Below are 16,079 nucleotides of genomic sequence, written 5' to 3'. Positions count from 1 at the left end.
GTTTATAGACTCTAATATTGAAAGAAACAAAAACACTGAATTTGGTGGGAAATGTAAGGCAAGTTGTGTGCCCATTTAAAACACAAATTTTTTTTTTTTTTTTTTTTTGAGATGGAGTCTCCCTCTGTCACCCAGGCTGGAGTGCAGTGGTGCGATCTTGGCCCACTGCAGCCTCCGCCTCCCAGGTTCAAGCAATTCTTCTGCCTCAGCCTCCCGAGTAGCTGGGACTACAGGCACACACCACCACGCCCGGCTAATTTTTGTGTTTTTAGTAGAGATGGGGTTTCACCATGTTGGCCAGGATGGTCTCCATCTCCTGACCCCGTGATCCGCCCGCCTTGGCCTCCTGAAGTGCTCGGATTACAGGACTGAGCCACTGCGCTGGGCCAAAATACTAAAATATTAATACGGATGGAAAAAAGCAATCAACTTCTGAGTGTTCTCAAGGAGGTATTACATTATTCAGGGACTAATCCTGCAAGTGGAAAATAAAACTTAAATCATGGTCACATAAGTGTGTATGTAATAAAGTCAAGGCAATTTGTGCCAGTTATGACTTGTCAAGTATCATTCTTCTGACATCTTAGAATTGCTTGGCAAGTTTATTTTCATGACACATTACCCATCCTGAAGGTTTCAATAAAATGATACTGTATAGAAATCTGACCTCAGATCCTTCTTGCACTCTTTAATGTTCGTGTCCTAATTGTCCCCCTACCCTACCCTTCTAATTTCTCAAGGTAGAGGGAGGCAGTTGTGTACACTCAGGCTAAGGAGCAGATTTATGAAATCAAGAATACTTTTGGCTCCTAAGAGAGAAAAGTAACATTTGTCTTCTTTTTCTTCTAGGTTGTCCTTCTATTCAGGCCACTCTTCGTTCTCCATGTACTGCATGCTGTTTGTGGCAGTAAGTACTTTGTGTCTATTGACGGTTAGGTTATGTGCTGCGTGGAATTAATGTGTTCAGCATCAGTGTCCTCACCTGTCCTAATAAATTAGCCAGTGGCAAAAGGTGAAACCTATGATCTGCAAATCTGTAAGTTTCATGCTGAGAATTAGTTGATGTGTGCCCTTACTTTGGGACGTTTCCTGAAGTGGTTTTCCGGAACACAGCTTCTGTGTAATCACAGCGGGTAACTAATCTGAAGGACTGGGACAACAGGCTGCTGTTGCTTGTTAACCTCCTCCCTAACTGGGAGCCACTCTCCTCATCTGCTCAGTGTGGGCGAACAGCAGCAGAGCTTCTTTCCTCCTGGGCTCTGCTGTGGTGAGGAGCTGGGTTTTGATCATTGTAAGTGAAGGCAGCTGTCCTTGTTCCTATTTGAGCAGATTTTGTTTTCCTCCCATTTTCTAAAACATTCCCAGACTGCTCTGCCAGGGACCAGAAAGGTTTCAACTTCTGGGAAAGGCAGTTGCCACTTCTGGAGCCTGTCATCTATACAACTTCCAGGTCCAGTTCTGATGCCAATCTGTAGAGCAGCAGCATAGCAATTTGCATTTGCATCATACAAAGCTGGCAGTGAGGCCTTAGGAAGATTTGCACCCACATTTTGCATTATCAAACTAGAGATGAATATGTAGTTTTTTGAGAGTAACTAATGCAAGACCAGGCTTCAGGACACATTCAAGGGATTTTTAAAGGTCAATTTTACTTGATTTTTTTTTTTTATAATGTTCTCTTTACATATAAAGTATTAATAAAACACTGTATATTTGGGTGTATTAATATGTCCTGCATTATCAATATTTAGGGGGAACAGAGAGGAGGGTGAGAAAATCTGTACCCTAATAGATCAGCTATAATTTTTGTCTTAATTTTCTTTATAAATGGATTTTTATACAGTTGTGTTCTGTGTAAATTTGTCGTTTCCTGTGTTTTTCCCTTTGATCACATTAAGTGCTGTATGATAATTTAATGCTTAGACTTAAAATGCACAATATGTAACATTAAGGGTAAACTAATGGGAATTAGTCTCAGAGATAATTTAAAATGTTTTACTAGAATCTTGCTTTTATTTGAAAAACCAAATTCCAAACATTAAAAGAATATGTAAATTGTTGATGTGTTATATAAAATTCAAATTCAGAACTTCAAGCCATTACAACAGCTAATTTTCAAAGCTTTCATCTTACATTAATTAAATTTTGTGAGGAAGCACAGAGTATGATTCAGCAGAATTTAGGGCTTCCTTTTTAAGACACACACTCAAATGTTTCTGCAGATGCGGCATGGAAAATGTGACTTATCTGAAGGTAGTTAGCAGCAAATACTATTCTGACATCTTCTGTTCATTTATCCTATTAGAAAAAAATCAGCATTCTTTCTTAAGCGAGACAACATTTTTTTTCTTTTTAATTAGAGCACAAGGACCAGGGCAGACCCGGAAGGCCGAGCAATAGCTAGAGCCGTTACTATCCTGAGAGCTCTTCCCAGAGCATGGGCCTGTGACTACACTGAAGGGCGTTTGAATGTGTGGGCGTGCTTTGTATGCCCTGGGCTAGACCTCACTAGGTCTAGCTTTTGTCTCACTAGCTATTGTGGTTTTTCGCTCACCTGTGTGTGTGTCCAAGTCCCTCTTTATGAGAAATCTAGGAATCTGAGTTTTGATTGATCTTGATGATGATTTGCATTTTACACTACTTTTATTTTTGACTAAATTTCCATGAAAAGATGAGGGATGATTGCCACTGTTTTACAAGTGAGGGAATAGGCACCTTGGGAGGGGGCTGCTGAGTTCTGTGAGCTCTGTGGGGTTTCTTGATAATCAGGATCCCATGCTGTATTGATTGGTTGATTACTTGGTCTGAACCCTAGTCCATTTATTTTGAAGGTCAGCTGATGCAGATCTCTGGAAGTAAAATGGCATTCTGGAAGTGACTGACACATAACTTTGACCCACTGTTTGTAATTTTAAAGAAAATTCTCAGATATAACGTATTCCATACTTTATCATTTTCTGCTCTTCTTCCTTGACCCTTCTCAAAACACCCATTACGCCTGTATAATTGGTCAAATAGTAACCTGTACTGAGGGCTGTTTTGTGAAAGATTAAAATTACTATAGAGAGGATGACATTGATATAATAGAGGGCCTTAGTGGCAGGCCTGCTCAGTGGACATGCAGCCACATATGAAGGATATCAACTCGGGAAAATGATGTCAACCATAGTGTGGTAATTGGGTCAGTTTGAACCAACTGTGTTAAAAGAACAACTTTAGATAAATTTAAGGGTGTCACTGGGCAAGGAAGAAACGACTCTCAAATTGGGCAGCCCTCAGAGTCACAGCAGATTCAGAATGGCTCCACTGCTTCTAAGTGGTCAGGGAGAACTTATGGACAGAAAAAGGAAAGTGAGTACAGAAAATGGAAGCGAGGTGCAGAAACTGCCGGATTGGTTACAGCTCGGCCTTGGAGCTTTATTTGAGCGTGGTTTGAATGGCTGTGAGTGGTTGAAATATGGCTGCCGGGACTGGCTGAGACTCAGCTATTGTTACAGAAGCACCTTCCTGAGAGTCAGGCTCCCAGTTTGCTTACTTACCAAATTAGGCTGTTCTTTGTACAGAAGAACTCAAGTATGTGAGCAGGGGGTTTTCAGGCCAGAGTTTAGTTTGATTTAACAGATGTAAAGTTATAATGGCAAAAAAAGAAGCCTAGATAAATAGATTTGTTGTAGACCAAGACCTTTCTGGAGAAGAAAGCAGGCCAGAGCAACCATGCACTGCATTTTACTGACTCTAGGTAGTGGAAATATTTGCTTGATGTGGATGTGGGCCCTAGCTTTTATTTCAGCCCTGAATACACAGATCCTTGCTTTTCACATTTATGTACAACTTTTTTTTTTTTTTTTTTTTTTAGACGGAGTCTTGCTCTGTCACCCAGGCTGGAGTGCAGTGGCGCGATCTCGGCTCACTGCAAGCTCCACCTCCGGAGTTCACGCCATTCTCCTGCCTCAGCCTCCAGAGTAGCTGGGACTACAGGCGCCCGCCACCACGCCCAGCTAATTTTTTGTATCTTTAGTAGAGACAGGGTTTTACCGTGTTAGCCAGGATGGTCCCAATCTCCTGACCTCGTGATCCGCCTGCCTCGGGCTCCCAATGTGCTGGGATTACAGGCGTGAGCCACCGCGCCCGGCCTATGTACAACATTTAACCTCTAAGCCCCACCCCCGAATTCCTTGGGCAATGACTCATCTTGTTTCTCTGGGCACCTTGGCTTCATGAGTCAGTCTCACATTTCGGTAGAGACGTAGTCATTTAAATCCTCTCCGAGGACAGTCTTTGATAGCCAAAACTTCCCTGTCAATTCCTGACACCCAGAAATTAACTTCTAGTTAAAAATGGCTCTTAAAACACCCTGACCATTGTTCTTCTCTGGCAGCCAGTGCAGCCCTGCACACTTTACTGTGCCAAGAGAGTCAGCATCAGTGAAAACCTCCCAGGCCTGCGGGAGCTCAGGGCAGGGCTGCTTTGCACATAGCCAGTTTATATGCTTAGTGACTCCCTGTGAACTTGGCTGAATGCCAGAGATTCCAAATTTATTTGATTATTCAGGAGAACAGCCATGGTATGAGTCTGTATTTTCTTTCAATACAGTGAGGAGTGCTAAAATACTTTTCCTGAGACCATTCTATTGAGGCTGTAACCCCAGATTGTTTATATCACCGCCTGTTATGAAATTCCTGTATCTGTGCTTCAGCCAGACTCTCCTCCCTGCCACAAAATGCCTCTTATCTGGGCCTTGCCCCTGCCCTGTGTTTAGACAGTGTTGCCCACCTATCTAAATCCACTCAGACTCTTTCATACTATCCACTTTCCTTAAGATTCGTATAATCCCTCATTTAGCATTCACTGTATACTACCTAGCATTGTTGACACTTCGTGATGTTTTCCAAACTTGATTATTGCTGAACATTGGGCAAATGACGAACAACTCATGGCCCATAGCTTACGAACCTTGTCTGATTTTGAGGTGGGATTCAAGATCTAAATTTAGTGTCTCAGTGAATCCTAAAAATGGTGAAATTAAAACCCAAAGAAGATTAAACTGAGGCCTGCTTTCCAGTGTTCTTCTGGCCAGATCTGTCATCAAATGTAGGTGGAGCAATCAATTTGGCTTGCCTGGCTAGTCATAAAAGCACTATTTCAAAATAAGTAGACCAAGGTATATTTCTTTGTGTTGAGCCTGCTGTTGTTAGTCTAGTTCTGGGGTTGGCATTTTTTTTTTTTTTCAGTAAAAGGTCAGATAATAAATATTTAGGCTTTGTAGGTCACATATTCTTTTTAGAAAACAAAAAAACAAAAACAAAAAAAACTTCTTAAAAATGTTCTTAGCTTGCAAGCCAACCCCTTGACTCTAGTTTAAAATGGAAAAAAAAAAAACAAAAATGCTCTTACTTTATTAACAATAGAATATTCAGAGGCTATGAGACAATAATAACATTTTACAGTTAAGAAGTGTTAACAAGATTAGTCAAGGAAAGGCAAAATCAAAACAGCTTCAAAAAATATCTCATTCAACAATTATTTATTTTAAAGGTGAGATATTCTAATTAGATCCTTTAATGGAAGTTAAATGTTTCAGAAATTTCAACCAAAAATGGTTATATACTTCCTTCGTTTGGGCTGCTATAACCAATTGCAGCAGACTGGGTGGTTTATAAAAAACAAATTTCTCAGTCTGGAAGCTGGAAGTCTAAGATTAGGGTGCCAGCATGGTTGGGTAATGGTGGGGCCTTCTTCCAGGTTGTAGAATGTCCTCACACAGTGGAAGGGGCAAGGGAGCTCCCCTGGATCTCTTATTAGTTCATTAATCCCTTTCATGAGGGTTAACCCCTTATGACCTAATCACCCACAAAAGTCCTATTTTCCTAATCCCATTGCCTTGTGGGGGTTAGGCATTCAGTATACAAATTTTGGGGTAACACAAATATCCAGGCAATAGCACCACCCTTCAGTGATAGTGAAAGAATGAAAGAATGCCTAAGTAGTATCACAGATGTTGAATTTTCTAGTTTTTTTAATATTAATTTTTAAACAAAAGAAAAAATGGGCATACCTTGTAATTTGTTCCTGATGTGGCTCTGTGTAATGAAGAGTCTTCCGTTTGTTTTGACCAGGTCTTCTTTGTGCACTTTATAAAACTATCATGAGGCTCTTCACAAGTGGAGCCACACGTTTTGGAGTGCTGGTTTATTAGTCTGTTTTCATGCTGCTGATAAAGACATACCCAAGACTGGGCAATTTACACAAGAAAGAGGTTTAATTGGACTCCCAGTTCCACGTGGCTTAGGAGGCCTCACAAGCATGGCAGAAGGCAAGAAGGAGCACGTTACATCTTACGTGGATGGCGGCAGGCAGAGAGAGCTTGTGCAGGGAAACTCCACCTTATGAAGCCATCAGATCTCGTGAGACTGACTATCACAAGAACAGCATGGGAAAGACCTGCCCCCATGATTCAGTTACCTCCCACTGGGTCCCTCCCACAACATGTGGGAATTCAAGATGAGATTTGGGTAGGGACACAGCCAAGCCATATCATTTGGGATTAGGAGGAAGGCCTCTGCACTTCTCAGTGAAGCATTTGCTGCCTGCAGGTGGAACGGCCAGCTTTCTGCAACCCTCCTTTCTGGGCTTGAACACCTGGTTATTTTGAGCAATGTGATGCTTGGTGTCCTTATTGCTCTAAGAAATAGGAAATTGCTTGTATGAATCTCTAGTAATATCCCAGCTAAGAAGTTTTTTTTTTTTTTTTTTTTCCTGAGACGGAGTCTTGCTCTGTTGCCCAGGCTGGAGTGCAGTGGTGTGATCATGGCTCACTGCAACCTCCGCCTCCTGGGTTCAAGCAGTTCTCCTGTCCCAGCCTCCCGAGTAGCTGGGACTACAGGCGCACGCTGTAGTAGAAAGAGACAGGGAGGAATAGAAATAGCCTAACTGTGGTTTCCTTCTGAGGCGTTGGGTTTGCCATATGTTGTGTTCCTGTGGTATTTGTATATCCAGCCCATTTTAATAGATGAAAATGGGGGAGGGAGGAGTGTGAAGGTCAGGTGAAGAATATATGTATCTTTGTTTTTCCTATTAACCTTCATTTAAAATTTGTGGGTCCTGGAAACCCATGTCTCTTCCTTTCCAGTTCTAGAGTTGTGTTCCTGTACGTTACAGCAGGGATCACACTAGTGGCACACTCAAGTGTTCTTTTGATAAATGACATTTACTCTTGATGTATTTCAGGACAGCCTCCAAATTTGGGAGCAGAGACTATAAATACTAGAAATAGTCATCCTTTTTAATCAAGGAAGGAAAGCATTTTTTGGTATGGGCAGCTGACTGGAGATTCTCCCGCATCCATTCTCCCTGTTCCAAGTGATCGCTTGTATTAATACCCTTTAAAAAGCCCAGTTACCACTGCTCCTCTCCCGCAGCATAGTTCCCTGGATTAGGCCCCCTTTTCTGCATTTCTCTGGTGGCTGGACTAATTTATATTCCAAGAAGCAGTGTAGAAGAGTTCCTTTTCTCTGCATCCTCACCAGCATCTCTTAATGTTTTTTTGGTCTTTTTAATAGTGGCCATTCTAACTGGGGTAAGATTGTAGTTTTGACTTGCATTTTCCTGGTTAGTGATACTGAGAATTTTTTCATATACTTATTGGCCATTTGTATGTCTTCTTTTGAGAATTGTCTATTCATGCCCCATGCCCACTTTTCAATGGGAGTATTTGGTTTTCTACCGTTGAGTTATTTGAGTTCCTTATATGTCCTGGATATTGGCTCCTTGCTGGATAAATACTTGGCAAATATTTTCTCCCACTCAACAGACTGTCTCTTTATTCTCCTGATTGTTTCCTTTGCTGTGCAGGTTTTTAGTTTAATATAATCCCATTTGTCTATTTTTGTTTTTGTTGCCTCTGTGTTCAAGGTCTTAGCCATAAAATCTTTGCCCAGACCAATATCCTGAAGCGTTTCCCCTATGTTTTCTTCGATTAGTTTTATCATTTCAGGTCTTACATTTAAGTCTGTAATCCAACTTACTTGAGAGATAGGGATCCCATTTCATTCTTCTGCATATGGATATCCAATTTTCCCAGCACCATTTATTGACGAGACTGTCTGTATTGTATGTTCTTGGCACCTCTGTCAGAAGTCAGTTGGCTGTAAATATGTGGACTTATTTCTGGAATCTCTGTTCGGTTTCATTGGTTGCCGATGAGTCTGTTTTTATACCAATACTGTGCTGTTTTGGTTACTATAGCCTTGTAATATGAAGTCAGGTAGTGTGATGCCTCCAAGCTTTTTTTCATTTTGCTCAGGATTACTTTGGCTACTCTGGCTCTTTTTAAATTCTGTATGAATTTTAGGATTTTTTTTTCCTATTTCTGTGCAGAATGTCATTGGTGTTTTGACAGGGGTTGCATTGAATTTGTAGATTGCTTTGGGTAGTTTGGTCATTTTAACCATATTAATTCTTCTGATCCTTATGCGTGGGATATCTTTCCACCTGTTTCTGTCTTCTGCATTTTCTTTCACCAGTGTTTTTGCAGTCTGCTTTGTAGAGTTCTTTCACTTCCTTGGTTAAATAGATCCCTAGGTGTCTTTCTTCTTCTTCTTCTTTTGTAGCTATTGTTAATGGGATTGCTCTCTTGATTTTTTTGTTTGTTTGTTTTTGTTTTTGAGACAGAGTCTCGCTCAGTCGCTCGCCCAGGCTGGAGTGCAGTGGTGTGATCTCGGCTCACTGCAACCTCCACCTCCCAAGTTCAAGTGATTCTCCCTCCTCAGCTTTCCCAGTAGCTAGGATTACAGGCATGCACCTGGCTAATTCTTGTATTTTTAGTAAAGACAGGGTTTCACCATGTTGGCCAGGCTGGTTTTGAACTCCTGACCTCAGGTGATCCACCCACCTCGGCCTCCCAAAGTGCTGGGATTACAGGCGTGAGCCACAATGCCAGGCCTGACCTCTTGATTTCTTTCTCTGCTAATTCACTATTGTTGCATAGAAATGCTAGAGATTTGGGGGCACGGTGCCTCATGCCTGTAATCCCAGCACTTTGGAAGGATGAGGCGGGCGAATCATGAGGCCAGGAGATCAAGACCATCCTGGCTAACACAGTGAAACCGTCTCTGTTGGAAATGGAAAAAATTAGCCAGGCGTGGTGGCACGCACCTGTAGTCCCAGCTACTTGGAAGGCTGAGGCAGGAGAATTGCTTGAACCTGGCAGGTGGAAGTTGCAGTGAGCCAAGATCGTGTCACTGCACTCCAGCCTGGGTGACACAGCGAGACTCGGTCCAAAAAAAAAAAAAAAAGCTAGAGATTTTTGTATGTTGATTTTGTATCCTTTAACTTTACTGAATTTATCAGATCTAAGAGTTTTTTGGTAGTCTTTAGGTTTTTCTACATATAAGATCATATTGTCTGCAAAGATGGACAGTTTGATTTCCTGTTATACAATTTGGATGCCTTTATTTCTTTTCTTTTTTTCTTTTCGAGACTGGGTCTCCCTGTCACCCAGGCTGGAGTGCAGTGACACGATCTCAGCTCACTGCAACCTCATTGTCCTGGGCTTAAGCAGTGATCCTCCCACCTCAGCTTCCCAAATAGCTGGGACTACAGGTGCAGGCCACCGAGCCTGGCTAATTTTTTGTATTTTTTTGTTTTTTGTAGAGATGGGGTGTCGCCATGTTGCCCAGGCTGTTTTGAACTCCTGACCTCAGGCGATCTGCCCGCCTTGACCTTCCGAAGTGCTGGGATTACAGGTGTGAGCCACTACACCTGGCCCTTTTATTTCTTTTTCTTGCCTCATTGCTCAGGGTTAGGTCTTCACTGCTATGCTGAATAGGAGGGGTCAAAGTAGGCATCCTTGTCTTATTCCAGTTCTTAGAGAAAAGGCTTTCAGCTTTTCCCCGTTTAGGATGGCGTTAGTTGTGTGTTTATATAACATTTATCATGTTGAGTTATGTCCCCTTCATGCGTAGTTCCTGTGGACAGTTTTTTTTTTTTTTTTAAATCATGAAGGGATGTTGAATGTTATTAAAAGACTTTCATCACATTTGAATGTGATGTGTCACATTTATTGATTTGCCTATGTTGAAACCTCCTTGCATCCCTGGGATAAATCACACTTGATCGTGGCATATCTTTTTGATGTGTTGTTGAATTAGGCTGGCTAGCATTTTGTTGAGGATTTTTGCAGCTGTGTTCATCAGAGATATTGGCTTATGGGTTTCTTAAGTTGCATCCTTGTCTGTTTTTTGTATCAGGGTAATGCTCACCTCATGAAATGAGTTAGGGAGAATTCCCTTCTTTTCAATTTTTTGGAATAGTTAGAGGAGAATGGGTGTTCTTCTTTGTAAGTATGGTAGAATTCAATAATAAAGCCATTTGGTCCTGGATTGGGACCAAATGGGAGATATTTTATTACTGATTGAATCTCATTACTCATTATTGGTCTGTTCAGGTTTTCTATTTCTTCCTGATTCAATCTTGGAAGATTGTGTGTATGTATCCAGGAATTGATCCATTTATTCTGGGCTTTCCAGTTCATGCACAGCAGTTAGCAATAGTCTCTGATAGCCAGGCATGGTAGCTTATGCCGGTAGTCCCAGGACTTTAAGAGGCCGAGGTGGGAGATCCTTTGAGGCCATGAGTTCAAGACCAGTCTGGGCAACATAGCAAGACCCTGTCTCTACCAAAAAAAAAAATAATAATAAAAATAAAAATTATTCAGGCATGCTGGCATGCTCTGTAGTCCCAGCTACTCAGGAGACTGAGACGGGAGGATGACTTGAACCCAGGAGGCTGAGGTTACAGTGAGTGATGATCACACCACTGTGCCCCAGACCGGGTGACAGTGAGACCCTATCTCCAAATAGAAGATTGGAGATAGATGTTCTTTTGTATTTCTGTGTTATCAGTTGTAATGTCTTTTTCATTTCTGAATTTATTTGGGTTTTCTTTTTCTCTTATCGATTTAGTTTATCCTTTCATAAAAGCAAACTTTTTTTGTTGATCCTTTGTACTTTTAAAAGTTCATTTTGTTTAGTTCTGCTCTGCTCTTTATTTTTCTTCTACCAATTTTAGGTTTGTTCTTGTTTTTCTACTACCTTGAGTTGCATTGTTAGATTATTTACTTGAAATCTTTCTAGATTTTTGATGTGGGCGTTTATTGGTATTAATTTACCTCCTAGCATTGTTTTTGGGTTTCGGTATGTCCTGCCTCTATTTTCATTTGTTTCAAGAAATTTTTTTATTTCCTTCTTAATTTATTCCCTGACCCAGTGGTCATTCAGGAGCATGGTGTTTAATTTTCATGCATTTGTACAATTTCCCAAGTTCCTCATTATTGATTTCCAGTTTTATTCCATCACGATCTGAGAATAGTTTGGCTGGTGGGGTTTATTTGTCTTTCAGCACATTCAATACATCATCCCATTTTCTCCTAGCCTGTAAGGTGGCTGCTGAGAAATTCACCGTTAGTCTGATAGGTGTTCCCCTTCTAAGTGACTTGATACTTTTCTCTTGCTGCTTTATTCTCTGACTTTTGACAGTTTGACTGTAATATGCCATGAATTTTTGAATTGCATCTATTTGGGGTTTTCTAAGCTTCCTGTGCCTGGGTGTCTAAATCTCTTGCTACACTTGGGAAGTTTTCAGGTATTACTTAATCAAATAGGTTTTCTATCCCTTTTATTTTTGTTTTCTGAGACACCAAAAATTTGAATATTTGATGACTTTATGGTGTCACATATGTCACACAGCTGTTGCTCATTCTTTCTTATTTTTGTCTGGGTTCAAAAGACCTATTTTTTGAAGTTCTGCTTGATACAGTCTATTGTTGAAACTGTTGGATCTATTATATTTCATTCAATGAATTCTTCAATTTCAGAATTTTTTTTTTTATATCTATGTCTTTGGGAATTTTCTCATTCATATCCTAAATGGTTTCTCTGGTTTCTTTGTATTATTTTTCTGATTTCTGTTTTCTTGTATCTCACTGAGCTTTTTCATTTTTTTTTGAATCATTATTTTGAATTCTTTTTCTGAGATTTCACACATTTCTTCATTGGAATCTGTTGCAAGAAAATTACTGTGTTCCTTTGGAAGTGTCTTATTTCCTTCTTCATGTTTCTTGAATCCGTATTTCGGTATCTGTACATCTGGTTTAACAGTCACTTCTTCCAATTTTTTGAATTTGCCTTCATAGGGGAGGATATTTTCCTTAAGATGTATCTGTGGTGTTGGTCGGGTAGATCACTTTGGCTTTGATTCCAGATGCATGCAATAGTGTAGTCTCAGTATGATTTCTTTGGCTGTAAACAGTATCAGTTGTGTGTGATTTCCTCAGTGGCTTAAGGTGCAGTTTTTAGTTGCTGCAATGAAGCATTTGCTGGAGATGGGAACATCAGGTGGGCCCATCCTCGAGCCCCAGGAGTGGCAGCAGCAGGCTGAGCATGCCTATCCTTGGGCCCTGGGGCAGTGTATGCTGGCACTGATGTTAGAGGGTCCAGGTGGGCTGATTCTTGGGCCTCCAGGAAGCTTGCTTGGATGCCAGCAGTAGCACGGTGGGAAGGTCCTCGGGCTTGCTGCCCATAGACAGCAGGTGTGGTGCGGGTAGTGGCAGGACAACCCTGATTCCCAAGTGGTTTGCGCTGGTGTTGGTGGTGACCGTGATGGGCTGGGTGGCTAGTCCCGAGGCCCATAGGTGGTGCATGTGGGTGGTGGTAGCAGCAGGTTGGATGGTCCCTTCCTGAGGCCCCTGGGAGGAGTGCTCAGGTGTTAATGATAGGTGCACCCTCCAATGCCCGATGGTGTGCTTGGGCACAGGGGTAGGTGGAGCCGGGCTGGATAGGTCCCTCAGTGGTGTGTATAGGGCTTGGCGGTGGTAGGTAGGGGTGTTTTTGTGTGGCAGCAGTCATGAACAGGTGGGTTGGGAGCATGCACTTGGGCCCCAGATGGTATCTGCAGGGCAGGGTAGCCTGTAATCAGGCTTGACAATGCACAGTGGCTCTGCTGGCTCACTGCCAGTAGCTTGTATACTTTGGCCCTGCGGCAGCACCCAGCTGTGGATGGGGGACTTTAATGGGGCTTCAGAGATGTGGATATGCAAGGGCTGTTGGGCCTCAGGGAATGACGCAGTCTGCTGGGGGCGGGGCTCTCAAAATGGTGCCCTGCTGTAGCTGCTTAGGACTCGGGGGGATGAGCTCCCTCTCTGGAGCAGTGCCATCATGCAGTCCCCAAGTTCCCTGTTTGTGTGGGTTGAGGGTTTCTTCCATGGCTGGGATTGCAGGACTTCACAATGGGAATGTGGATGCTGACTGTTGGGGGTCACTTACCCTTCTCCAGCATGGGGGAGCCTCCCCAACCAATCCCTGCCAGGTACCCTGCCTTGCTTCCCTCTCCTTACTTGCCTCAGGTGTTTCCTGTCATTTTGGTGTTAAATTCCAGCATTCTCTCTTAGGTGATCTATTCAAAGTGTGATTTATCTACTACTGTTTTGGTGGTTCTTCAAGGAGAAAGCAATTACCAGGGGCACTTTGGTCAGCCATCTTGAAACCCACTCCATTGTTTTCTACTAAACGGCTTGCCGTCCTCGACCATAGCTTTTGCTTCCTCCTAACTTTAGTTTGCAAATAACCTATTATGTACCCATTAGGCATCCTTCCTACTACTTTTGAAATTAGAGAACGCCTTCTTACTTCTGGTATAAATTCCAGAGACAAAATACAGCCCAGCATATCTCTGGGTGACACCTGGTCTAAGTCATCTAGTCAGTGCACGGAGATGTGGGTATGCAAGGAGAAGGCAGAGCTATGTGGTCCAAATAGGACTGAGTGTGAATGGGCAATTCCACCTAGAAGGGGAATTAAAAGTAATCATGTTGCTGCTGAGCCTGTCCGGTACCACACACTGTATTGGACATACAGCTCTGTAAGTTCTTACTCTTGAGAAGTAACTGAATGCCTTACCTAGAATGGGTTTAATAGATAAGGTTGGCAAATGGCATGTATGGGGAGGAGAGAAGAGTGGAATCTGCAAAGGAAGGAACCTATACAGTCTTTTTACTATTAGCCTTGGCACTGAAGCATGAGCTATGTCGCCTGTATCTAGTTCTAATAGAACAGTACTGAGAAGCTTCAGACATTCAACTTTTCAGTGGCAGTTAGGGAAAGCTAAAGGAATGGACTTTCTTTTAAAGGAAGTCATGTCAAGTGTTTGCTTTGCCCAGAATCAAAGTAGAGCCACCAGAAAGACACTAGCTTTTAGCTTTGCTGAACTTACTGATACAGGAAACTTTCGCTGGCAAGGTGGGAGGGGAAAAGCCAGTCTGGATTTCTGGGCATGTCAGCTGTGGAATTCAAGTTGACCCAAGGTCTGAGAAATTCCGGGTGTCCACTTTCTTGAGCTCTACAGAAATGGAAGTCTTCACAGAGCTACACCGAGTACCCTGACCCAGGGAAACACAGTATGGGCACATAGGAAGCACACTCAGGCCATGACTGTTTGTCACTAGAGAAGCCAAAGCCTAGAGCACAAGGTTAGGTACAGAACCACAACTGGGGAATCCCAGAATTCTCAGAGTGAAATAATTTCTGGGTCCGTGGTCAGAGTTTCACTGATGGGGGAAACCTCTGTTCTTGGGTAGATGTGTAAGGAGAAAAAACGAGCTATTTATAGGGGGAAAGACTTCACTTAAAAGTGTTGGAGCGAGCTGGGTGTGATGGCTCATGCCTGTAATCCCAGCACTTTGGGAGGCTGAGGTGGGTGGATCACCTGAGGTCAGGAGTTTGAGACCAGCCTGGCCAACACAGTGAAACATCGTCCCTACTAAAAATACAGACAATTACCTGGGCGTGGTGGCGAGTGCCTGTAATCCCAGCTACTTGGGAGGCTGAGGCAAGAGGATCGCTTGAACCCGGGAGGCGGAGGTGCAGTGAGCCGAGATCGCACCATTGCACTCCAGCCTGGGCAACAAGAGCGAAACTCCGTTCCCCACTCCCCACTCCCACATCCGCCCCCCAAAAAAGTGCTGGAGCTTAGTTGATTACTGATAATGTAAGTAAATGTTAATTCTTTTCACTGGCATATTGGGGAAGAAATCTGGAGAAAATATTCAGTATGAGTTTGCAGGCTACCTACAGTGAAAGTCAGGGTTCTTTAGAATGGAAATATTGCTATAGGGATTTTAGAATCTTTAAAGAGGAAAGACCTTGAAGTCCTAGCTCTGAGTTTCCTTCAGGTTGGAAGTAGCATGGGACTAGCTTAAGTCCATTCTAGAGTTGCTATTTTTGATTTGACTACTTACTTTTTTCACAGCTTGAACAACAAACAAAAATAAGGATTCTGCAGAAAGCCAGTGGTACTTAAACTAGCTGATGAGTCAGACTCAGTTAAACAGCTGGTGTGCTCTTTTAGAACTAGATGGTTTATACTAACTACTTGAGAAAATTAGATAAGCCCTGGGTCTTTGCCAGCTTTTGGGGACTGAACACCCATGGCAGTGCCCAGAGAGCTGGGAATGGATTTGTGTCATCTATTTTAAATAGGCAGTGTCCATGGGGAGAGCTATGTATATTGTTTTCTAAGGACTGCATTTAATTAAGTCTACGAGTCATATATTATTGAACAGAATTTTAAAGGGAATGTTAAAAATTATATTGTTATTGGATAGAAATTAGGTAGTTTTCTCTCTTTTTTTTTTTAATGAGAGCAGACTCCCTAAAAAGAATCATTTCTACATAAAATCTTCAGGGATGCACCCAAAGTCAAAGGCAGACTGACATGAGAAAGGGGAATTTCTTAGGTCTGATTAGTGTACAGAAAAGTCATAGAACTTAAAGGGGATACAGGTACTGTTGAAAGAACACACTTCTTTGCTGGATCATAACTAAACTACAACCTGTATTACTTGCAAATACACATTATTTAGTCTCAGTTGCCTTGTTAAACAATTTGAGGGTAGAAGAGCTCTCTTTGGTGAATTCATCAAATAGTCCCTAGATAGGCCCAGAGCAATGGCAACCTGTGCCCAGAATGCTGGCACTTTATCCCAAGACTCAGAACTAATGACAATACCGGCTCCGGCATGGTGGCGC

The 16,079-nt window shown here is 42.3% G+C and overlaps 1 protein-coding gene across 2 annotated transcripts in view; it reads left to right on the top strand.

Annotated features, from left to right (window-relative positions):
• Positions 1 to 16,079, top strand: part of PLPP1 (phospholipid phosphatase 1) — a 114,626-nt gene that overhangs the window by 96,723 nt on the left and 1,824 nt on the right. For both annotated transcript variants that reach the window (XM_054487956.2, XM_054487955.2), the window contains exon 4: positions 850 to 907. In XM_054487956.2, coding sequence (XP_054343931.1) covers positions 850 to 907 — 58 coding nt within the window. The remainder of the gene's footprint in view (positions 1 to 849; positions 908 to 16,079) is intronic.

Source organism: Pongo pygmaeus, chromosome 4 (assembly GCF_028885625.2).
Source record: "Pongo pygmaeus isolate AG05252 chromosome 4, NHGRI_mPonPyg2-v2.0_pri, whole genome shotgun sequence".
Taxonomy (NCBI): domain Eukaryota; kingdom Metazoa; phylum Chordata; class Mammalia; order Primates; family Hominidae; genus Pongo; species Pongo pygmaeus.
The sequence above is the reverse complement of the archived record's forward strand: the minus strand, read 5'-3'. Positions and strand labels throughout refer to the sequence as shown.